General features: G+C 40.0%; 1 protein-coding gene across 1 annotated transcript in view; it reads right to left on the bottom strand.

Annotated features, from left to right (window-relative positions):
* The window catches only part of LOC142074939 (fibroblast growth factor 10-like), a 72,229-nt gene extending 60,807 nt beyond the window's left edge, over nt 1-11,422 (bottom strand). Inside the window, exon 1 of the mRNA XM_075135956.1 lies at nt 11,092-11,422. Coding sequence (XP_074992057.1) covers nt 11,092-11,422 — 331 coding nt within the window. The remainder of the gene's footprint in view (nt 1-11,091) is intronic.
* Nucleotides 11,423-25,637: the final 14,215 nt, after the last annotated feature.

Here is a 25,637-nt window from a genome sequence, read left to right as displayed (position 1 = left end):
TTTTGACATCTCTCAACTATAATAGTCGAGAAGCACAACCAGATCTAGAGCTCAGCTTGACAGAAGGACAGATCCAATTTGCGCCTACACCCATACTGTTTGGTTAGGAGCTATTTTGCCATTAACTTTTGCATTATGCTATGCAACAAATTTGTTGAGTAATCTTGACAGAGTGCTTGCAAGAGAAGCTATAGAATACTTTTTGGGGGGGAATCTCAAGGTGTTTGTCCTTTGACTAGAAAAAACTATGCTAGAGTTAAGTAGTAGCTTAATCTTTCCCATTCTATAAAGAGGACAAAACTACCCTTGCTATTCCTTATATCCAAACCTTTCTGTAAAAAGAGAATTATTACTCTCCTGGTGGGCTTTTTTCCTGGCATTCATCACAGTGTTACTGGTGTGTTTCACAAATAATTTGTTTTCATAACACCCGTGCTCACGTAGGAAGTATTACTATCCTCATTTTATAAGCAGCAAGGAGTCAAAGAGAGATTAGAGTCAAATACATTTATAAATTTTGGGGTACAACAGATAACAAACATATATAGGACCTGATATTTCATAATACCTAACACTTTATGGCACTTCCTATACTCAAAGTTTAGTTCCCACAGACTAGCCTTGTGCCAAATTGTTCAGTCGTCTTCCCTTCCCCTTTAAGTAGATTCCTCCTCTGTGTTGCTTGACCATAAGCAGGAGGAGCATGGAGAACTCAGAAGAGTCCCCCAGCTCCCTTTATGCCCATGATATCTTCACAGCTCATGGTGAAGGACATGAGCCTTTAGTTTCCCACAGTCCCAGGTCATTATTCCAGCCCTTATGCGTTTCAGTCTTGTTTTGATAAAAAAATTCTATCGTGGTCATTAAGAACCTTTCTAAAGTTCAAAAAAAACCCCAAACTCTTCTACAAAGAATGCTGGTGTTGGACCTTTTCTTTCCCGACCAATTTAGTTGCAGCCTCGAAGGAGTAGCTGTTCTGTAAGGTATACCATCCAGCTGAAATGCATTTCCTCATCCAAAGCCCTATACCAAGGTATTTTACACACTGCATTTACTAATAGTAATCTTTCTGTGCCTTCCATACAGTGATCTTGAAATGTTTTTAGCAATGTCAGTGGGTTCAGTCTTGTAGCTCCTTAATACACAATTATCATAAACTTTGAAGCAATCGGCAGTCACTGTTCTTGACTGGTTTATGCCATATGAGAAAAGGAAGTACCAAGGAATAACTAAGTAATATATAGCTGTTACATAGTCTAAATGCCATGGGATGTACAGATTGGGTTCCAATTACCACTCCTCAGGTTATTCGGGCACGTGAAGCTGTGAAAGAAATGGTCCATTTCTCTACATAGTACTTGGAGCAGAGACTTTTGTTAGTATTGTCCCCCTTCCCCTGTCCTGCAGCATTTCCCACAGTATGTTGGCAATAGGAAACATCATCATTGCCAGGATGGATAGAATTGCCAGCCTGCATGATCTCAGCATCTCCCTCCATCCTTCTTGGCCTAGGACCAGGGCTGCCCACAAAGCAAAACCCAAGGGAAGCGGCAAAACCCAAGGGAAGCGGCAAAACCCAAGGGAAGCGGCAAAACCGCTTGAATTGAATCCACTTCTGGGGCTCAGAAAGGGCATCATTTGCACCTCCCACTGCTAACTGTAGTAAATTTTGTTTTGGCTGCTTAAGTGGTTTAAGCTATGCGTTGCCCTAAGAAACTTGTGTGGGCTGGTCTGTGAATAAAAGCTAACAGACATGACAGTAAATGTTACTGTTCATAATAATCAGCATACTTGCATAACATGTGCCTTCACCCACTATCTTCACCTGTGAGTAAAAAAGCTGAAATAATCACAATTTCCTTCCATTTCTTACATGCTACTCACTTTCCAAGCTATTTCTGTCAGAACCAGGTAAACTGATAATTTAAAGAGCTTGCAATGGTTTGGATGTCTGGTTGTACCATCTGGTGAAACTCAGCTCGTACTAACTTTCTGCTCCAGTTTACACATGGTGGTGCCTTAGCACAGCCCTTTGGCCAAATTATCTACTGCTGACCCAGATACTCGGTAAGGGTAGCACCAAAACCACACATGTATCTCTTACGGGAGGAGGTTATCTTTTCAGCATCTAAAGAGCTAGCTGAGCAACCAGGACTAGACCTTGAAGCAGACTAGCAAAAAGCAGCCACAGCTCAGCTCACGTGGTTAGCTCTAGACTTTCTGCTGCTTCTTTTCATGTTACCATTTAATTTTGCAGCTACAGATCCTCAGTGAGCACACAATTTCTATATTGCAGTTAGCACTAGCGTTTTGACAAAGGAAACGTGTCCTGTCATCAGAACGTGGGCCACGTGCACCGCTCTGCTTCCCCTGAGGCAGGGGAGAAGGACACAGTGAAGTCAGCTAAGGTTAAAGTTCAGGGGAAGGTTTTTGTTACCTTCCTTGCCTCCAAGGGACAGGTGCCACAGGTACTAAGATACTTCATGTGGATGGGAGAGGTACTTCCAGATCAACATGGTTTACACTTTTAATGTTTACCCCCAGGAAAACCACAGGGAAAAAATAAGTATCTGGGAAATACACAGAGAACAAACTTTGTTCTGTTGAAGTCAAAAGACTGTTTCAAGTGAACATCAGGAGCTTTAGCATCTCCTAAAGTGTCATAAAAATGTATGAAAAGGCGGCACTAAAACTGAAGTCTTATAAAATCCACTTCATATTAAATAGTCATCCTGTATCCTATTCTAGAGCATATATTCTCTTGCTCACTGTAGTAACAAACAGTTACTGAATATATGAGCTTGGAACTATGTAACTACTTCAAATCTTAAAGATAAGCTTACAAAATATGACATACTTGATAACACTAAACATATCAGTCATAAAAATACCCTATTTCATCCCCAAAAGATTAAAACACTTAGAAGTCTAGGATATCTTGATGTCTTTCAGGTGTACGTTTCTCATAACAAATATAGTAGATAGTACTAGCATAGTGAAAAATTGAAGAAAAACCAACCAAACAACCCCCCCAACTTTTTTCTTTTTTAACACAGGTTTGCTTGTGGTTGCTTTAAATAGCTTATTATTTCCAAGGGCAAGTTTGCCCACCTTTCTGCTTGCAAGTAGTCCGTACTGACTTTGACGTTAGGAATAAAGCAGGTTATTAATCCTCTTGAAGAGGATAATCTGAAGAAGAGAATCCCAGAGCACCTACCAAATAGTATCTCTAGAATAGGGTCAGAGAAGATACAATGAAGTTGGGGGTGAGAGTGGGAAGAGTTTATATCCCAACACCAATTACACACTTTTAGACAAATTCAACAGGCACCTTAATGGCTTCATAAGTTCAGGCTGTGAGCAAACTGATGATGCAGTGAGATGAGACAGGACAATTCAATATCACCAACAGTTCACTGCTGCCAAAATGGGTAGGCCACACTCCCCTTCTCCCCACTTCTCTCCCACTCATGACACACGCTGCCCCTATTTCTTTCTTATCCTCCTTTCTAGTGTTGCTCTGGCACTCATCACACTTCCCATCCCCTTCTTCTAACGCGGGCACAATATCATTAATTTATACCCAGCCTCCACTTCGCACCATGCCTTAATTCCAATTAAGCAACATCCTGAATGCTTCCAAAATGCTTCAGTGTTCCCTCCCCAACTCCCACACACACTGACTACAGCTGCACAGATGTGCATCAGGAACCTGAAAGAAAACTTATATTTCCTTTATTTCTAGGCAACGTTTTGAACCTTTAATATCAGTGGCAGAAGAAGGAAGAGCAACTAGACTCCTCAGGCCCCCCATTTTCACCTCTGCTCCCCATGTAGGAAGAGGAGTCAGGAACTGCAAAAACCAACTAAGTTTATTGTCCTTCACATATATTTTCCACCATGAAAGGAGTAAGAATCATATTGCTTTACTAAATCAAGGTTTATGAAAGATCTGATCTTTGTTTTTATATAAAATTCATGAGCATTCATGTTTTTACAATCCGTAGCCTTTTCCTCTCTTGCACAACATTAGAAATTGTGAAAGGGGGGAGGGGGAAAAGGAATGAAACTTTTTGGTGTAGTTTCAACTTTTTTTTTTTTTTTTTTTGAAAGTCAGCTTCAATGCATGTGAAAATTCCTCTTTAACTGTAGAAGATATACACTACTGACAGATTATTTAGAGGTAAATGTGAAAGGGGACAGGCTAATAATTCTTTAGGCTAACTATAAAATAGTGGAATGCTTTACAGCTGACACTGTGAGTATATCAACCCAGTAATTGGATGCATGTGTTAGTAGCAGTAAAAAGGCACTGTCCAGTTGTCCACTTTACATAGGAACCTACTTTGAATGTATTCTTTGATTTACTGTTGCAATTAGAACTGAATGTTCAAAGAAAGAACATGAGTGACCTAATTTAAAAGCAGAGAGTGTCTTTAAAGCCATTATTTAGTGTGTGACCTGGCTCACTTGTAACCATTTCTTTCCTCTGCAACTTCCATTTGTTGCACTGTACTCATGAAGTAGCATAATCAGTTTTATTAATCCACTCGGCTAATGAATTCAGTTTTAATATCCATTCAGTGATTAAAGTGTAAGCCACTTCCTCCTCACTCCTCCCCTTGAATATTTTCATTTTCTTCATAAACACAGAGAACTTTCCCAGGCTGACTTTTCAAAACTTCATGTAACACTGTTTCCTGTCTCCTTTTTACTATGTTGTAACTAACAGAGATGTTTTATAACAAATTGGCACTAGCAACAAAAGCAATTACTACTGCTAGGAAAGGATCTTTCCAGTTAACAGAACTAACGGTTGCAAGTATCATTAACTACTTTTTTGTGTTCAAAGTATCTGAACAATGAAAGGCTGCAAGATATTAAAATATTGCATCAAAATAAGTTGTTGAAGCAAAAGAAGGAAAATTTGTTTGATAAGTACATACAGTTAGACTAGCGGTACTAGTATACCTACCGACCAAGAAACATACATGTGCTCACATTAACTAAATGCATCCTCCATTTCTGATCTGATAATTTGGTTTTTATAGCCCAAAGCAAGCAAAGCTTACTTCTCCATGCAGTCTCATCGAGCTGATGTTGGTTTGTAATGCTGATAAACATTCAAACTATTTGTGCTGTTCAAAGTGTCAAAGAGGTCATTAGATGATAAACCCCAGAATATTAGGATAAGGTAGTTCAGTGTCTTATGGTGACTGCAAGCAATGGTAGCAAGCGTTCAAAATGTGCAAACTGAAATTTCAACTCAGTGCTATTTTGGGGAAGAAGGAACTGTAAGAGCTTGATTCAGAAAGCTCTTCAGAAAGCTGAGAAAACAAACAAACAAAAACAGGCCATGAAGGGAGCATTATAACAAATCCCAAGTTGACCGAATCATTTCTCTGCTTTGCTGACACTATTTCTATCATCCCAAATATTAAGCTTAAGAATAAAAATACAATATTGTTTACAAAGATGTTTTTTCCTTATTTAGAACCTTCCTTCTGCGATTATATTACTTGCTCAGAGGAAAAGTCAGGAATCCTCCATGAGAGGAGATGTTGTCCTATGTTCATATAGGTACCTGCTATTTTTAACTTAAGGCACACAGGTTAACAAGATTTGCTCATAGAAGGGTTTTTCCTTTTCCAAAATGAAAGGCTCTGTGGAAGACGACTCCCCTATTGCAGGATCTGATCTGACTCCCATTTGAAGTGAAAAGGCCCCTATTCATGCACACAGCTCAAAGACATCTGAAAGTCATCTTAAAATGCCTTATTTCAAAACAGAGGATCTTATCCTATGACTGAATGCATCCAAGATATTTCAAAAGTGTAAGCACATTCTACAGTGCTCACTCAGCTAACGCCATCTTCAAGGGAAGCTTTGACCGAGCCACTACCTGAGAACCCTCCCATTAAAACAACAGCACGGCATCTATAAGCCTGTATGCCCCTTGGTCTCATTCTTCTGAGGTTTTAAGATAGAACAAACTTCCAATTGCCCCTAACTCTTTCTTTTTTGCAAGTGGCTATAAGTTAGATTTATGAAGACAAAAAGACTTCTTACAACTGTATATTTTGAACAGATTTATGACAGGGCTGCAGTATCAGCATGGAGGGTCCACAAGGCAGGAATGCAGTAAGGGTAACAGGAGAGTGTCATGTAGACATTAAATAGTACATGCATAAATTCTAAGTGCCTAAGGTCATATACTGCTGGTTATAAAGTATGCAACTGAGTTCTGCAGGGGAAAGAAAAAAACCCAAAGACTTAAAGTGAGAAGTCATCTCCATAAGAACATATACATTTCATATTAAAGAACCCAAGATTCAAATTACTTCACTAAGACAGTATTATTTCCTATTTTAAATCTTTTTAATCAGTAAAAAAATAAACCAGATCTCTATGGAGAGTAAAACAACAAAACACATACGCCCACTAATCAGTCTTTAGAAAAATGGAGAAAAGTTCTCATATTAATTTACAAACACCAGCTTGATAACCCCAAACAGCTAGCTTAAAAAATGTCCAGTAGCAAAAGAACATATTTTACCAAGTATTCTAATCTGGTTTGAGCTGTACATCCGAGGTTAATGTACCTATCAAGCTTTATGATTTTATTACACCTGAGGTATAATAAAAAAACAGCATCAAACTGAGTATACTTAATCAAAACACTTTTAATGCTATTTTTATGTATATAACCCAATATATAGTATAAATCTGTATTTATAAGTCATGTATATATGCACACACTTAAACCCCTCAGTAGTAATGTTCAGCATTTCTAGTAATTAGAGCGGTTGTTTACAATCTTTTGGACTACAGAATGAGGCTCAAAACTTTCTTGCTATTAGTCAATACGTTGCTAATCTGATCCCACACTAACTACAGCAAAACCAAAGACTATCAGGGACTTCAGCAGATCCTAAAGCTATGTATAAAAGATAATCGCATACTCGGGGAAAAGCCTGGAATAGGTTAGCTTGTGAGAAGTAGCTAATTATTTCATGCTAGCTCCCCCAGTAAACACTCTTATTCTGCAATTGCAGTGCCTTTGCACTGTTTGGATTAATCCACTGTGGCTGCTCAGAAGGCCAATTAATAGTCTCTCAGCTGGTGTAAGCCCTTTTAGCTTTGCTTGTACTAAATTAGCTCATACAGCTGAGGACCCATCCCCTTCTTGTCCACCTACTTCGAGCAGAGGTGACACCAGACAGTGGCTGTGCCGCCATCTACCGTAGGTTTTGCATAGCACTGCTTGGTCCAAAGCCCGCAGGAATCGCTCCAGCAATTCTTCCCACTAATATCCAGGCTCAGTGACACAAACTCCACTCCCTAAACACGTACTTAAATAATAGCCTGATCCTGCAATCCTTGCTCAGGCAGAACTCCCCCTACAGACTGCAGGTTAGCTGCTGCTAATTAAGCATTGCGTATTGTGTTACCATTCTTCAGCTACTAAGATCTGTCCTGTAAATTTGAAGTGTGTGCTTCATAACACTTAACAATTACCTTAAAAGTCAATTAAAAATAGCATAACACTCGAAAATATGTTCAAGTTTTCCTGAACCAGCTTATCATATATCATGTAGCCCAATGCATGCTGTTCATTAAACCCAAAGAGTTTGACTATCTTCAAGAAAGCTTTCTTTCAAGAAAGCAAGTAAAGTCAGAATCTGCACATGTGCAGTTTTCTCTCCATTTTTATATATGGCTTAAGCTCCCCTTGGTCAGCCCAGATCTCAAGTTATAGCAAAAGCTTTTGTAATTACTCTTTGGAGGTTTTTTGGTTTTGTTTTCCCCCCACAAGTACTTAAGTCACCAGAAAGCAGTACAGCTGTCCTTATTCATGCATGCAAATGGCTCTATCAAGAACAGGGGCAAGGGACTTCACAGCTGTGGTGCTGAGGGATGAGCTAGTACTGAGTAGTTGCATTTTGAGGACAAAACTCCAGATGTAAGGAACAATAAAACAAAACCTAAGAAGTGTCCTACTTCTATTTAGTGACTGACACCCTCCATCTATGCCAAATGCTGCAAGTTCCCCCAGCCTCCTGACAGAGCAGTCAGAAGCCACCTCCGTTCCCATTGCCCTATAGGTAGAGAAAGGCTGATGGAATAGTTCCAAGCAATCAAGTTGGAAAACATCTGCCAAAGTAAACTTATTTAGTGCACTCTACACAATATTTATAGAGCAAATCTATGAATGCTACTTGAGCCATTTTAAAGGCCAGGAACTAAATTCTGTTTTCTGAATGTTTATTCTGACTTTCTCCAACTGTTCTTCTTACTTGACAGTGCTTAATTGGCAGGCAGCCATGAAAGCTATCATCTAATTACACAACATATCATGATCTTAAAGCCCTACAGATAAGGCTTTACTGCAGCATAAATGAATTTTAAACATTAGCATATGAGAAAAAGAAAATTAGCCCCCAAATTAGAATATTTCAAACAAAGTCTTGTGTGCCAATAGTCACTATTATTTGTTTAGGAAAGCGTGGTTTTGAAAGAGGAACTTATATTAGAGATTAAATAGCTTTTAATGTTAAACAGGCTACAATTTAGTGGGCTGGCTGGCTAACCCTTTATGCATGGCATAAATTTGTTTGCATGTAATTACATATTTTAGACTACCTTAATGATACCACATATTTGCATAGAATCAGTCCAGCTGGGGATTACAGCAGCATTCTGATTGCACAGCTACATGTGAGGTTATGAAAAGCATAGATTTTGTGTATCACTTGCAACATTTTGCTACACAGACACCCTTGAAATTAAGGCACAGTAAATATTTACTTAAATGGTCTCAGCCTATGTGCTTTTACAGAAAACACAATTTCCAACTGCAAATTATAATGACTATTAAAGAAGAACATACAACTGTTTGACCTATCTTCTGCTAGCAAGATCCTAATTGTTTTATATTTAAAGATGTTGTACACTACATCTGACTTTGTGATGCAAGTGTGGTTAGCAAGTTGCAAGTTTTAAGACAATGGGAGTCTTTTCTTCACTGGACATAAACCTGAGAGGATACAACTATATATAACAACAGCATTGGTTTGCATTTATATGAAAATAATTACATTCTTCTCTTTCAGTAGATACTCTGCAGATGTGACAATAACCATGACATCACCAAGAATGCCAATTCTTTCTGATGCACTGACTGAAAAACTAGGAAAAAAAAATAATAATAATTCAAAAAAAAAAGAAAAAAATCACACCCTATAGTTACAGGGGGTTGTTCTTGCACATAGACTGAAAGAGTAGAAAGACTTATATGTGCATTTCAGTGTATTCTACCTCTTCTTGGCAAGATCTTGCAGAAGCTCATGCATGCGTGCAACTTTACTCACTGAACAATTCTGCTAAGTGGGACTGCTCAGATGAGTAGTTACTTCTCTGAATACACCGTTGTCAGATTGGGCCCCTTATAGCCTTTTTGGCAGCGATATTCTACACAGAATGGCTTGGTGTTCTCAGAGATGCACACAAAGCTTTCAGAATCCCATTTTAGGGGAATGACACTGTCCTCCTCCACAAATAAAAGTAATCTAAGAAATACAGTGCTAGGACCTAGTTCCACACAAATTCAAAGTGAAGCCTTCATCATAGCTCTGTTTTCCAAGAATTTGGCTTTCTATGAAATATAGAAAGGGAGGTGGTAAGATTCAGCTGCTTTGACACCTAAAGCTTTTACAAACATTAAGTGCATGATAAAGTATGAAGTTGCAAGGTGGAGCAAGTGAAGTAGTGACAATACGATACAGCAGCCCTCTCCTCCCTGTTTGCAAGCCTATATTATGGGCATTTAATAAAAATACAGTGGAATTAACAGCAATGTCTATCATACAGCATGGCAACCTGCTGAAGTACTCCATACTTTACACATTAGCTAACAAGGGATCTACTTAAGTTACTTTAAGTTTTTTTAATTTAACAGAAGATTTATCCCCAGGTTTATCTGGATTTACGTAAGACAGTCCAAGAACCAAAATGCGGTTCTCCACCAGTGAAGCAAGTTGGAGAGTTTCCTCCAACACTTGCATAAAAGAGCTTACTTTTTCAGCATGCTCCTATAGTGGGATGCAGTCACTTTAATTACAATGCAATATATTGTGATTTACTACAGTTACTTCAATTTGAGATTGCACAGGCAGGAAAATCAAAAAAAGGGTAAATTTCTAGCACTGACAGCCAAAAATACATTACCAGAAGCATGCTATTACTAAAAGCCTAATTAGTACTACAGAAAAGCTTGAAACTACAGCCATGGAAACGGCCATATGACTTTTAATTTGAAATAATTTCTTTTTTTTTTTAAAAAAAAAAAAAGGAGAGACAATGAAATGCGTGTGAGGTCCGTGCGAATCCAACCCCAGATGTTTACAATGGAGCGAGTAGTAAGTAGCATAGCGGCGCCGCAACCCGAGAGCGGCGGGGCGCAGCGCGCGCGCCAGGCACGAGCATCGCCTTACCGCGGGAGGCTGCGCGGCCGCGCACTAGCTCCTAGCGCCCGCCGGGCACCCCCACGGCGGAGAGCAAACCCAGGCAAAATCCCAGCCCGAAGGAAAACCTCCTTTTCCGGGCTCGGGGAGGAGGGAGCGCGGAGCAGACAGCTCTTGTGCGGCTCGGGGAGAATAGCGTGTGTGTGCGTGGGGGAAATCGATGCATTGTTTCAATATAGTGTTCTCGTCAAGGCATTTTAATGACAGGGGATAATGATTTTCAGATTCGGGAGACAATGCCCCCCCCCCCCCCCCCATCCTTACAAATCTTTCTAACTTGCTCTTCTGCCAGGCAAAGAAACAAACTGTGCTCGGCGAAGCCATTTGCAAAACAAATGTAACCAGAGAGATTTGCAGATACAGGCTGGCGGGGAGCGGCATCCCGGAGGAGCCGAGCCGAACCCACCCCACCTCACTTCTGCCCCGCGCCCCCTCCCCGCCGAGGCGTCACCTTCCCCTTCCCCTTCCCTCCCCAGCGAGAGGGCTCGGGCGCGCCGGGGCCGGGGCTGCCGCGCTCGGGGGGGGGGGGGGGGCAGCAGCCGCTGCCCGGCAGCAGAACCGTACTTACTGAAGGGGCAGTTCTCCTTCTTGGTACCGCTGACCTTGCCGTTCTTCTCGATCTTGAGAAAGTACTTGTTGTAAGAGTAGAGCTTCCTCTTGCGCACGTCTCCTTGGAGGTGATTGTAGCTCCGCACGTGTCTCCCCGCACTGGAAGGAGAGGAGAAGGACGAGGGGAAGGAGGAGGAGGATGAAGAGTTGGTGGCCTCCGGGGACAGCACGTCCTGGCCGAGATAATGGCAGGTGACAGGCACAGAAGACACCAAGAAGAGCAGCAGCAAGCAGCAACAAGGCAGGTGGGAAAAAGCTGAGGCACCATTTGTCAGTATCCATTTGCACATTGTACTGAAACTCTGGGCGCTGGAAAATGTCTTATCAAATGAAACATACTGGAAGGGTAAAACCTGGTAAAAGGCAAGTGGAGAGACGGTGGTTGCTGCTTCTGGTTAGATCCCTCTGAGCTCTGATCTGGCCTGAAGTAAGTGCACTAATATCCATAACTCAGGGGACAAATTGCCTCAGAAGTTGCTGCCTTTTAATCCTTCGAGTCCTCCCTCAGAAAAAAGAGCTGTTGTTTTTTTTTTTTTTGGGGGGGTTGCTGTGGTTAATCCTCTTTCCTTTTTCCCTTCCCCACCCCACCCCCTCACATACACACACACTCCCCAACCTGGTTTGAGACTTCCCAGTAGTTATTTTGTTCTCTTCCTCACTCCTTTCTTCACCATCTTAGATGCAGAAAGGTCTGAAAAATAGATGACAGTAAAGTGAATAACAACAACAGAAATAGATAATAACCAGTGGAAAAGGGTGCTGGAAGGGATTTTTCACACACACCCCTTTACCCACACACTCACACTTTGTGGTTTTGCACCTTCTTCTGATCCCCACCCCCTTGCTTTTTTGCAAATCCCAAACCAGTTGCACAACTCGTCCTTTCTCACTGACGACCCTAAAGGAGACAATTTCTTTGTTTTGCTTTGAATTCTCTAGAACAGTATTAAAAAAAAAAATTGAGAGAAATAGAAATCCCAACTTGTCTCTCCCCCTTTGGCTGTAAACAGGTTGGAAGCTGTAGCCTAAATATCAGTGATTACAAGTCAGAGGTGGGATGTGGCTCTGGTGGTCAACCCTTATTTGCAGGGGGTCAAGCAGGGGTGGGACATCTGAAATCCTTTTGCAGTTGGAGCGAGCGGTGCCTGCTGCTGTGGAGGGAGTTTTGGGAGTTGCTCTCCCTCTCTTCCTCAGCAGCTGTAGCAGCCGGCTCGCTGCTAATTGCTCCTAAAGCGTCCTTCTCAGAGCGCCGGTCACCAGCATGGCTTGGAGACTCATGCTTTACTAATTTCCCTTTCTTCCAGGCTGAACCAATCCCCTCCAGGGAGGCTTCCCTCCCCCCATTCACAGCCCCCCCTCCCCAAAGAAACTTGTTTTCTAGCGGAGGATTTTATTTTATTTTTTTGGCAGTGAAGTGCTTGAGAAAGCCACCTGGAGCTTGTTGCCTGCTAGATCTCCCCCTTCCCCCCCCCCCCCCCCCCCCCGCTGGAGGAGGGGTTGGGTGGGGAGGTTGGAAAGAAGTATATACTACAGGCAGACCCTGGAAAAGCAGATTATATGCTCGTCAGAGAGAGTAAAAAGGGAAGAGATATAATTAGCTCCTTTTCCTTCTTTGTCAGCTTCCATGGAGGTCTTTCCTCTCTCCTTTAATGAATCACTGATTTCTCGCTTCCGTTGCTGAAATAAAAAGTTCATACTTTAGCCTGCTCTTCCTTTTAAGCCTCTCAAGATTTATTGTGTCTCTTTCCTCACCCTCACCCTCCTTGTCTCAAAAGAAATCAGGGCCCTAAATGACCATTTTCTAATTGCTAACATGAGTCATTTACTGAATCACGCATCTGACTTCAAAGCAAAAGGGGCTTTATTGGGATTGCAAAGGTTTCCCCATAAAATCTGTCTGAATGTTTTGCTTTTTTTTTTTTTTTAAACTAATGCAGTTTCCTTTGCTGGAAAGAAACAAATTTTCCATTTTAAAGGCTATTTTAAAGCGATTTTTCAAGCTATTATTTTCCTGGAGGGGCATATGTTGGTTTTTCCTTTGATTCCATCTCTCCTAAAGGATTTGTCATTTCACATACTGAATGTTATGACAGATTCATATTTCTAGCCCATCACTGAACTGTAAACTTTCCCAGTAATTAAAGGGCATCTTCCATATGATGTACTATCTTTTAACACCAGGATAAGGGATCAGGGACTGACAGGATATGGGCAGCATGCAAGACATTAAATTTTGGTTCAGTATTTAATATTGTAAAATAACTGTAAAATAACATTCGCTAAGAGAATGGAGTAGCGGAGAAGTGAAGCGGTACAGAAACACAGTGAGTTACTCAATATGTAAAACCAGAACTTTTTTGAAGTAGAGGCAGTTTAATAACACAGATCAGTGGAATGCAATGGAAAACTGCCTATGCAATTACATTTGGCATTTGGAGTCAATCTTAATTTAAACAACAGAAAATGCAGAAAAGAACAAATAGTTCTAAAATTAGACTGATTCATTAGATTAGGGTGTTAAATATATTGTTAACTTCACAACAGAAATTAGAAATTATTTTCACCAATTATGGTGTTTATTCTGGAGAGAGTTGGCTCCTAAATTTATGTGTTCAGCTTCTGGGGGGTGACATTTAAACAGCCTTAAATATGAAACCTTTTAATGTTAGAATCAATATGTTTTATGATGTTGTTTATGGTACTTCAGAGTATTTATTCTGCATGTATTTGCACTGAGTGCAAAGCATTTCAGAAAATTTTTGGTGAATCTGATTTAGGCTTTCCTTTTGTGGCAACTAATAAAAAAAAGAAATAAAACCAAAATAAAAAGCAAAAGCCTACTCTTCGATGAATGCCTGACAGCTTACATGTACGTCTACAAAGCTGATGTCAGTGTTCGCTTGCTGTCTAGGTCAGGAAAGGTACAACACGTTATTTCTAAAATTGAAGTTCTTTTGATTCCAACAGCTTAAATCATAAATAATTACCATAATGTCTTAAAACTATACATTTGAAGAAACCTTTCATTTTTTCTCTTTTTCCTGTCAAATGCTGGAAAATACAATGAATTGGCATTTTAGGATCTCTGGTGGCAGGAGAAAATAGCAGTGTGGAGATCAAACAGATATATTTAACCCCTAATCCTTTAAGAAAATAGGTACCGTCTTGAATTTACTCTTTTCAAGAAGAGTTCTGCTTAGACCTGTTTCTAGCTTGTGATTGGCTGTATGTTGGTTGTAAGATCTTGTGGTTAAGAACAAAACCCACATATCCAGAATTTCATATTAAATCTGCTTCTGGCAGGTGCAATATTCAGTGCAGTACTTAAAACTACTACAACGCATAGAGTCCTTTTCAATCTCATGTGATGACAGGGAGGGCATTTACAAAACAGAGTCCAAATGAAAAGCTGACATAGCTTTTTAGATTATATCTCATTCTTTTTTCTACTTTCTGTATAGCCTTTCTTTTATAGCACAGTTGAATCCCTAAATACCCCACTACTTTGTATTGTCGGGTCACCTCTTAGGTTAGCCTGAGAAAGCCTGAGAAAAGTTCCACAGGAAAGATGCACTATTTAACGGAATTCAATCTGTCCCAATAGATTTGAATCACTAACATAAACGTATGAATGTAGATTATATCTCTGTAATGAGGCCTGAATCATTCTCAGTTACTTCAAAGGACTGAAATTCAACCTTCCTTTTTAGCAGCAACAATCAGACCTTAATGGGTTCCTTTATTAATTGTTCCGTTGCGAAGTTTTGACCTTCAGTACAGGTCCTAGATTAGAAATGGTACCTGCTGCTTCTAAAACAGTGTTTCTGTTTTGCCTCTTACTGCTCTAAGATTTTGTGAAAAGTTTCCTGCACTGCAGTTTTATAAATGCTGAATTACATTGACTCATCCAGAATGAAATAAAGAAAACTCTTTCTAAAAAATGTACAAAAAGTAGAAGATATAGTTTAAGGATTTTCTTTTTGGGCTGTTTTCTTTCCAAAGAATGTTCAAGGGAAATGAATCGCACAGGTGGATTTTAATGAAAAATAGTCTAAACAAAATTTTTTTGGATACTTTTAGCAATCGCTTATGTCATGTTTTTGTCTTTTGATCAGCAAGGAGGGATGTTTTCGAGTTGCTTTCCTCCCCCCCCCCGTGGTAAGTAGATTACTTGAATCAGAGAAGGAATATTTTAAGGTAGTTGGAATAGATTTTGCCTTGTATGATTTCCCTTAGGCAAGGCGTTATCTTTTCTGGTGTTGTAAATAAGTTCTGTCTATGCCTTTGAGTGTTAATATAATCAACTCACTCTCAGATGTCACCAGCCCCTCAGTTTGGATTGCTAGATAGCAATCATGACCATTTGCTGCTTACAGTATGATGAGAGATGCACATGCATCTTCTGGTCATGGGACCCAATTCTGTTCTTATTCAAGGTGTTGGGAAATTTGCCAGTGATTTCACTGAGAGAGATTTGGGCCAGGAATGTCAGTGCCAGAGAGGCAGCTCTGCCAGAAATGAGGCAAGGAATGCCAAATGTCAGTGATGGCTCAAATGCCTCCGTCTGTATGTCAGTTCCGAACTGCAGAACTTGGCAGTGTTGTAAAACACTAATTTCAGTTATAAAGAAAAGGCAGTGGTGCATAATGTCCACAATCATCAACCAGCAATGAGACAAGCTGTTTGATTTGAGATGCAGTGCTACTTGCTGAAAACTTTACACTGTGGAGTTCATGTCCACCAACAACAGGGACTGAAGGCCATTGCATTTTATCTGAATTGTGTGTCTTAAAACTTGTAAAAAAATCATCATTACAGTTGTTTTCTTCTGAGAAATCTGCAAAATCACCATCGTTGTATTTGTCTTTATTTTTCACCTTTTCATGTACCTCCATGTCATTTAAAAAGTGTCCAAATACTAATATTATTCTAATTTTATGTATAGAATGAGGTATAAAATAAGCCCTTAAGTTGTCAAAGATCAAGACTGAAGGAGGTGTAATTCATCTGTGTGCCATATGTAGCTGGAATAAGACATATAAAGCCAGAATACTATTTTAGCTGCCTGTAGTGGGATTTGGTAGTGTGTAGAATATACTCCTCGGCTCCTCTGTGCACACTCCTTTCCGACTAAGCATCCAAAACTGGAAAAGAACTTGAGCAGAGTTTAGCAGAGGTTAATAAAATGCTTGTTTCAGCATTTCTTTTTTATTTCAAAACCACTTGCGTTTCTAGGTCAGATATAACAACAGACGTGCAAAATTAGTCCAAGATAACCAAAATTTAGTTCAGCCAGACCTGGTTCCACCCAGCCTACAGAATCGCTAGTGAGAATGGCCAAGTGCCTTGCCCAGGCTGAGGCTAGTCCTCAGGAAGAGTAAGATGGTCCTCACTCTCTGAGATCTGGTGGAAGAATGAAGGGTTGGCTGGGCTAGCACTGCCACTGGCAATAAGTAATGATTAGCTGGAATATACCACATTTTATGTTTTTCTTTTAAGAAACAGAATCAAAATATGGCAGCTCTTAGGACCACACAGGTCATCTTGTATACAGACATAAATTGTGGGACCAGGCAGGATTTGGTCATTGGGATTTGCCCTGTTACTTAGATTAGTAGGATGTGTTTCTCTCATGGGTGTACTGGCAAAGCTGTCTGAATGCTGTGCTTCAAGCAGACAATTAAGAAAATTGTTTATTCTTCTTAAAACACTAATTACAGCTATTCTCTTAGAATATGTTTATGGTTATGTGTCCTGGTTTCGGCTGGAATAGGGTTAAATTTCTTCCTAGTGCTGTGTTTTGGATTTAGTATGAGGAGAATGTTGATAACACACTGATGTTTTCAGTTGTTGCTAAGTGCCCTCCTAGTCCAAGGACAGCTCCCGTGCCTACTGACTGAGCTAGGTACACAAGATGGGAGGGAACATAATCAGGACAGCCAGCCCAGCTGGCTAATGGGGTATTCCATACCATGTGACGTCATGCTCAGTATATGAAGGGTAGGCGTGATCCAGGAAGTGCTGATCGCTACTTGGTTATTGGTCAGTGCGGGTGGTGAGCAATTGCATTGTGCATCACTCATTTTGCATATTTTATCATTATCATTATTATTTTCCCTTTTTTCTGTTCTATTAAACTGTCTTTATCTCAACCCACGAGTTTTTCTCACTCTTACCCTTCCGATTCTCTCCCCGTCCCGCTGAGGGGGGGGCGGGGAGTGAGTGAGCGGCTGCGTGGTATTTGGCTGCCTGCCAGGTTAAACCACGACATTATGCTATGTCTGACAAAGAAATTACAGAGAGATTTGTGAATAATGTATGTATGACAAATTTGAAAATATCTGTGTGATTTTTGTTCGATAAATACAGCTATTAAAAAAAGAAGAAGAAATAAGTAAAAAAAATGCATTCTACAGAGGTCAGCTAGAGGAGACTACAGACCCCCAGACATTGAGCTGCAGTGCCATAAATAGCTATGTGCGTGGGTTGGACACTGACCGTGTTTAGTAATGGTCTGCTGGCAGCCAGTTTTGCATACTCTGTGGCACAAAAATAATTAAAAAGGCAATATTTTCAAGAAGTTATTTTAATATTAGAGGATTTGTTTTTCTTTCTCATTTCATACAGAACTACCATGAATGCAGACCACTTAAATACTCCTATAAATATGAACAATTGAGAACAAAACTGTCAGAAATTGCCAGGAAGAGTCAAATGTTAGTCAGGTCTATGCAGAATTCTTTCTTTTTTCCCCACTCAATCTCATCTAAGCCTATATTTTCCATGGGGAAACCTACCAGGACTCTGAGGAAATACTTTGCGCATTCTGATATACACTCCCTCCACATAAACTAATACACCTGTGGGTTTTCCTTGTAATGGATAATGCTGATGGTAATGAATTCTTCCCCCCCCCCCCCCGTTGTTATTCTAACTGTTTATACAACAACTTCCCGTTGTTATTCTAACTGTTTATACAACAACTTCTCTTCTTCTGAAGATACACTATAAACATTTTCACTAATCATTCCCAGGATCCAAACCTTCAGCTGAAACAAGGTGTTGGCTTATTTGTGACATTGAAGCTCCTGTTCCCTGGAGGAAGCTTTCCAGAAATAGAGATAATTTGGTACTTAAATATGTAAGATCATCTTTGTATCTTTGAATTGTATCTATTAATTTACTGGAAAAGGTCTTTGTATGGGATATAACTGAGACAAAACAAAAAAAATTTATACAAGCTTTTTCATGAACAGGGGTGAGTACCCTGAAAGGTGCTAATTATCCAGTACTCTTTCTGGATCCAACCAAGATCCCTTTTACAAAGGCAACAAAACCAAACCAAAACTCTGCAGCTCTGCTAGGCTCCATCCTCCTTGAGTGCTACTGGAAGGGAGCAAAGAAGTCACTTCTAGGCATTGCTTGTGGAGCTATTTGAAACAGAGCTGACAGCTAGGAACATCAGCCCAACAGCTGAACATGCTTGCCTCACCACAGGCAACCAGGGTAGCCAGCTGGGCTCCCTCTGAGCTAGTTAATAGCTCACACATTGCAGGGAGAGCTCATGCATTGCCTCTTCTTTGTCAGTTAATTTGTAGCAGTCACTGGAATTACTTCTGTGAGTAAGCACCTCTCAGCGTGAGGAAGGGTGATGGAAGCGAGCCCTTTGCTAGCTGAGAAGTGTGAGGCAGGGCTGGGAAGCAAGGGACAGCTCCCCATGCCTCCTGCTGAGAGGGCAGTGCCAGAGCTGCTGCAAGCCAGGCTGGGCACCTGTCAGCCTTCCTAAGTATGGCATCATCCGGGAGATATGTAGCACAGTATCTCTTACAGGGTACATTCCACCTGTGTTTCCACAGAAGTGCTGTGCAGGGTTGGATACCACCTTTCCTAAGACTTTAACCATACCTTTTCACATATATGTGACAAATATGTCTCATTGAAGATACCGTGAAGACAAAAAATAAATGTGAATGGAGTCAGCTGAAATATGTGGGATTTTTTCCTAAGCACTTCATAGCTTAGGGCATACTAGTACCCTTAATGTTATTAGTAAGAACACTGTGACTCAGATATAATTTCCCAGCTAGATAGACCCTTCTTATTATTTAGTCCTGGATTTCAGAAAGAACAGCCAGGCTCTACTGCTGTGCTAGGCTCTGTATCAAAGAACAAGTCCCTCAAAGTCAGCTTATTGCTGAATTGTGATCTTTTTAAAGATGATTTTCTTCTGTTAGAAGGTACTCTCCAGCTGCTGATTATGGTTTTGGAAATGCAGCTTAATTAGTTCTATATTTATTAGCAGATTGTTTAGCTTTTTATTAAGATCAAAACACAGAAACAAAGGATAACAATATGGTCTCTTCTTTCTAGCATTATTTAAAATGTTTACAGCATGTTAAAGATTTAAGCAGCTCTCTGAAGAACAGTCATCCATTCTGCTAGGTTTAAAGAGATTATTTTTCTTTACAGCATGTGGGTAACAACTGGCCACACAGATCCAAATTATTGCAGATTTTAACCATGTTGCCAGTTACTGATGATAATAATTAGCTCCTAAATGCCAGATTCCCTAAACTTGACATCATGTTTCATGTACCCTACATGCAGTTAAAAGCAAGGAACTTTGAAAATGACACACATTGTTTTTTGCATGCCAATAATTGGTAAAATACCTTCCTTGGATATTTCTAAATATTAAAAAAAACTGCTGCAGTTTTTTCAGTGCAGCTCAGGAATATGTAGCCCCTAAACCAGGCTGGAATCTGCCAAACCAAGAGACGTTACTGATCATAACAAGCAATAGAAGCCTGTATGTATGATATAAGCTCATTCTGAGCAGTTTTCAAAAGCATACAAGAGCATCTTGCACCCAAAGAATGGAGAGAGGAGGCAAAAAAAGGAGAGGCACCTCCATTTCTTTCTCTCCTACTCTGCTTGTGATGCTGCCTTGCCTCATTATTCCTTCCAGCCCTGAATCACCAAGTTATCCTATCCATGTGTTTACCAGGAAAAGAATATAATCTTGGACCCTTTTTTGTGTATCTGAACGATAGAAATATAAACAGCAAAGAGCAAGTTAGTTGTGGCAAATGTTGACTGTCGTCTGTGGAAAAGCACTACTTAATACAAAATGTCATCTAAGCAGAGGAGAGCATATGGAAGGACTGAATAGATAGGCCAACCTACAATTTCCACAGATGATACAGGGATAAAAATATTTGCTTAACTTCTGAGGCATTCAACACTAGTGCTTTTAATGTCTTCTGAACTTCTGTGAGTCTGTTGTACAAACAATTTAACAAAACAGTAGTGACCCTTGCTTCAGCCTGCCCCACGTCAGCTTGGCTTGTTGGTGCTTGTGTCAAGCATACACCAAAAGGCAGCAAAACTCTTCAATTAATTGACATTTTTATTAGTTAGTTAGTTAGTTTGTTTTTAAAGTGGCAAGAAAATGCTCCCTACAAAAAACTCTAGGCATGAGAGTCAGCTAGTTAGATTCATGGTAACTGAATGGCAATTACTCAGAAAAATTAAAAAAGCATTTACAAATAATATATTAACTCAGACCATACAATTTAATTACCAGTCTTTTTGGTCCTGGTTCCCTATGGACATGCATTCAAATTTGTCAACAAATCACATCATTAGATAAGCCACCAGAAGTCAGCTCTCTTTTCTCTCACTGCTGAAAGGAAAAACATTAGGCTCTGAGCTGGGGGCGGGGGGGAATAAAGCTCTTTTTTCTCTACAGTTTGCAGTAAAAGGTGCTCCTCCAGAAATCTAAAACTGGGAGATTATGCACAGCTCCATTGGACAAGTTGCTCCCTGGTGGCTTTCAGAAGAAGTATCCTTCCATTCTCTTGCATAGTATCCTCAAATGGGAGCTAGGGAAAAGCCATACCTCCTCCAAAATGGAAACTTGTCCTTGAAGGTTTGTTCAGAAATGCACAGTTCTGTGGACCCTGAAAACAGCCTATCCTATTCCCGACATGGAGCATCTGCAGAGAAGTGATGGCTGGGATGTTCTCTCCTCAGTTTTTTCATTGATGGCTGACATGTGTAGATCTCCTTTCTGAACACTGAACAGATTTGGGGGTAGGGAGTGGCCTGGCACCAAGAATGACTATGTCCAGCCTGGATTTCTGATAAAAGCAAATCAATGAATATCAGCTAATATGTAAAAAGTATTGTCCTCTACAACAGGAGCAAATGTGCAAGTCATATCTATGAAGAGATAATTATTGAGGTTAATGTCAGGGAAATAAATGCAAGTCAACTCACCAAAACAAGTGTTCTGCTAAGTAAAATGACATAGAAAACACTATCCATAAATAAGACCCTCTAATCTATTAGAAGTCTTAAAGAAAAACTGGGCTTGGCCCTACAAAGCATTGAGCCCTTTGCCAGCCAACCAGACAATTTCTTATGCATGTGTTTAAGCATCTGAATATTCCAATAAATTTCAATATAACCGTACATATATTTAAAGTTACGTGTGTGTTTAAGTACTCTTATGGCAGGATTATTCAGCTTTTCCTACTTAGACTTTCAGCTGGCTTATAAAAAGTTCCTCAGGTGTGGAAGTCTTCTAGAAACCTGGGTATCAGGAGTGAGATTATCAAGATTTTTAAGGGATTAAAAACTGCGCAAAATGTAAGAAGAAAAACTATTTTTGTGTGGCACTTTTCAAGTCTGAAAGTTAGTAACTTTTTCATAACTGGAAAGAATGGTACCAAAGTAGCTGTTATATATCCTCCCAGGAGATCATTATTATGGACACAATGTTTTGTGCTTTTGATGAGCATTACAAGGAACCGGTAGGTTGTATGATCTTTTTCATGGGAAGTTTCAAAAAGCAAGTTAGAAAGACATTAGTTGGGTTGTTCTAGGTGGACCTGATCTGATGCAGGGATAAATTTAGATGATCACTGGATTCTTTTTCTATAGTTTTCATTATTTTGAAGAAACCAAATAAAGCTTGATTAAAAGCTTAACAAAATGCTTGCATTACTAAGTGACATCTGCGAAACTACAGCATAAGCAAGAACAGAGCAAGCTCTCTCATCCTTTCACAATAATTTATTTTCCATTTCTTTTTGTGAGGATCCTTTCTCTCTAAAACTAATTCTGCAAAAATTAGAGAATAAACAGGACTCAAATTTCAGTTGATTCTGGGCAGCTGACTTCAACAGATTCTATGTGGTTTTCCTGCGCTGACCAAATTGCAGAAAATACATCAGGGCGTGGCAATTCTAGAAATTCCCTGGAAATTCCCAGTGCAGACTAAGGAAGACAGTAATTAATGCTCATTCAATGTGTGCTGATTTTTTTCATTCTGCCTATATGTTTTCCAGTGTAGTATATTTGTGTCACGTGTGCACATCCACTAGGAGCTTGACTTAGCAGTTTGTTTTACACAGTGCACTGAATACCTGTCAGACAGTATGACTATTTGATCACAACTGAGTGAAAAAATCAATAGCATAGCAGCAAAAGGCTTCTACTTTTATTTCTAATCCTTGTTTTTTTTAGCTATGCTGTGCATTCATATAGAGGGTTTGCTCTCTGGTAAAAAAAAAAAAAAAAAAAAAAAGAAAAAATAAAAGAATGCTAACTCTATTAAATTCTAGGATACAAATTTCCCCTAGATTAAAAATGACATTTGCTTTAAGTACTGGATGGTTTTTTTTTTTCATAATAATTGCTGGGTGATTTTGATTTAGAAAGACAAGTGAACAACATTTAAAGTCTTCAAGACTCACTATTGCATTACGGTAACATATGAATAACTTTGCTTGTTAAGTGAACATTTGTAACCAATTAGTCTGAAGAATGCATCCTTGCAGCTGAGAAAAAGAGGACCTCTTCAGCTACCCTTATTCTGGTGTCTTCGACATTGGTCTGCTATGGCAGTGGTAAGTAGGAGCTATGTGTGCATGTGTTTGGCTCACCAAGGTATTTAGCTGGGGATGGTGGTAACAGAATAGGTAGACTAAGTTCCTCTTATTCCTCTGGTGCTGAGTTAGAGGAAGTGATCTTTTGCTGATGATATTATCAATCTTTATAGAAAAGGGGAGGAAAAAAAGTCAGGAGAGGCTCTGTGACTCAAAAGGGCTTCTTCTGTCATGATGCTGTTTATTTGTCACTCAAGGCTAAGTTAACAGTCCATGTTCTCTAAATGGTCCTAGACCGATTCTGCAGCCTGTTTACTCATAGAGCTCCTGCTGGCTTTAAATTGTGTCAAAAAGGTAAATACTCCATCAGTTTCAAGTAGTCCTGTCTTTGTCTTTTATTGAACCAGATTTTGTGGTATTTTCTGTATAGATAAAAGATGTGAAAACCAGGGAACTCTACCAGGAATCATATCCTCAGATAGTTGGCATTCAAACAAATAATTCAATAATAAAAACTCAGGAAGTTTTAATTTATACTGCCACAAATCCTGACTGAATCATGCATACCCCCCCCCGCTTCACTGATGGCTTTTTGCAACATTCTTGAAATTACCTGTAATAAATATGACAGCAGGTTAAGGTACTAAGGACCTGAACTAGACATGGACAGTGTTTTACTCATGTCAGAATAATTACTGATTATGCCTTTATGTGACTGTCAGAATGTCGTTTCTTACTGGTAAGTGCAAGATGTCTAAAACATTCTTCCTACATATTTTTATGAGAAAATGTATGCATTACAAAGTTGGAATCAGAACTGAATCACTGTCAGAACTGCCAGAAATTGCTGGGTATCTGGAGACATCATCATGTCTACAAATGAGCTCCTGTTTCTGTGCAATATAACTACCGTGAGAATCTGTTCATAATAAAGGATTTTGGCACTGTGATGTTCATCATCACAGTCTCTAAGTATCAGATGCTTGGCTCCTCTAGAAGCAGCTACAGCCTGTTGCATCTAGATTGTTGTCTGTATATCTAAGAGAAAACATTCTGACCTGGTTATCACTCTGTTGGAGACCTAAGTGCTGTTTCCATACTAGAGGAAGATGCTTTCTTCTCCTTTGAATTTATAGACACTTAAGGTAAATCTTCTTCATTCAAATGAAGTAGGAATCAGTACCATGAAACAGAGGTGAAAGCACAAGTGGAGATCGCCTTTCATCCACAGGTTCTTACTAATGTGATAGGACTTTTTGGTTCAAATCCCTCTGCCTGAAGAGGATTTAGGTCCACATCTCCAGTCCAACAAAGTGCTTGAGCCATGTTAGGTGAAATAATCTTCTCTCTTTTTCTTCTTACTCAATTCTAATGTCGCTTTTCCACTTTGTATGGACTAGTGTCCAGAAAAACACCAACTGTAACACAGTAGCTTAGGGTTAAAGCATTCCTCTTAAAATAAAGATGTGGGTTCCAGTCAATGCTCCATGGTCTGTTTATGCATTTTATGACTGCCTAATGCAAAATAAATAAGCAGCAGTTCAAACAGGCACTGAAATTCAAGTCTCTCTTCTCACAGGTATGATTGTTAACACTCACTGGATTGAATCCCTCATGGAAATAAGCAGATTTAGTTTCAGGATTCCAGCAGGACATATGCTCACACCATGATATATGGAATGCACTGGTGTGCTGACTTGCTTGGTCCTGTCCAGTTTTAGGTGCTTAGGTGCTTTTGTACACACTGGAAGTTGATCTGTAGGTGCCAATGCACCTTTGTTGAAGCCCGAGGCCCCTATGAACTTTAAACAATCTCTGAGCAAATGTTTTCAAAAGCTCAGTTGATTAGATGCATAAGTTTGCCTTAAATCCCATTTTGGATACTGCAAATAACCCTGGGTTAATATTATTTGCCCAAGAGTAGTGCTGTGGGATAAATTATATCCCACATGCCCAAACTACTTTTTGCCTTCAAAAAGGATAAGATCACAGTAAGGGCTCAATTTTAGGGCCAGTGCTCTTTAATGTTTTTATAAATTATCTGGATGCAGGAGTCGAATGTACACTAAGTAAGTTTGCTGATGATACTAAATTAGGAGGAGCTGTGGACTCCCTCGAGGGTAGAGAGGCCTTACAGAGAGATCTGGATAGACTAGAGAGCTGGGCAATCACCAACCGTATGAAATTTAACAAGAGCAAGTGCCGGATTCTGCACCTGGGACCGGGTAATCCTGGTTATACATACAAATTGGGGGACGAGAGGCTGGAGAGCAGCCCCGCGGAAAGAGGTCTGGGGGTTTGGGTTGATGGCAAGTTGAATATGAGTCAACAGTGTGCCCTGGCAGCCAAAAGGGCCAACCGTGTCCTGGGGTGCATCGAGCACAGCATAGCTAGCTGTTTGAGGGAGGTGATTGTCCCACTCTGCACTGCACTGGTGAGGCCCCACCTCGAGTACTGTGTGCAGTTTTGGGCGCCTCAATATAAGAAGGCCATCAAACTATTAGAGTGTGTCCAGAGGAGGGCGACCAAAATGGTGAAAGGCCTCGAGGGCAAGGCTTATGAGGAGCGGCTGAGGTCACTTGGTTTGTTCAGCTTGCAGAAGAGAAGGCTG

The sequence above is a fragment of the Calonectris borealis genome, chromosome W (genome assembly GCF_964195595.1).
Source record: "Calonectris borealis chromosome W, bCalBor7.hap1.2, whole genome shotgun sequence".
Classification (NCBI taxonomy): domain Eukaryota; kingdom Metazoa; phylum Chordata; class Aves; order Procellariiformes; family Procellariidae; genus Calonectris; species Calonectris borealis.
The sequence above is the reverse complement of the archived record's forward strand: the minus strand, read 5'-3'. Positions and strand labels throughout refer to the sequence as shown.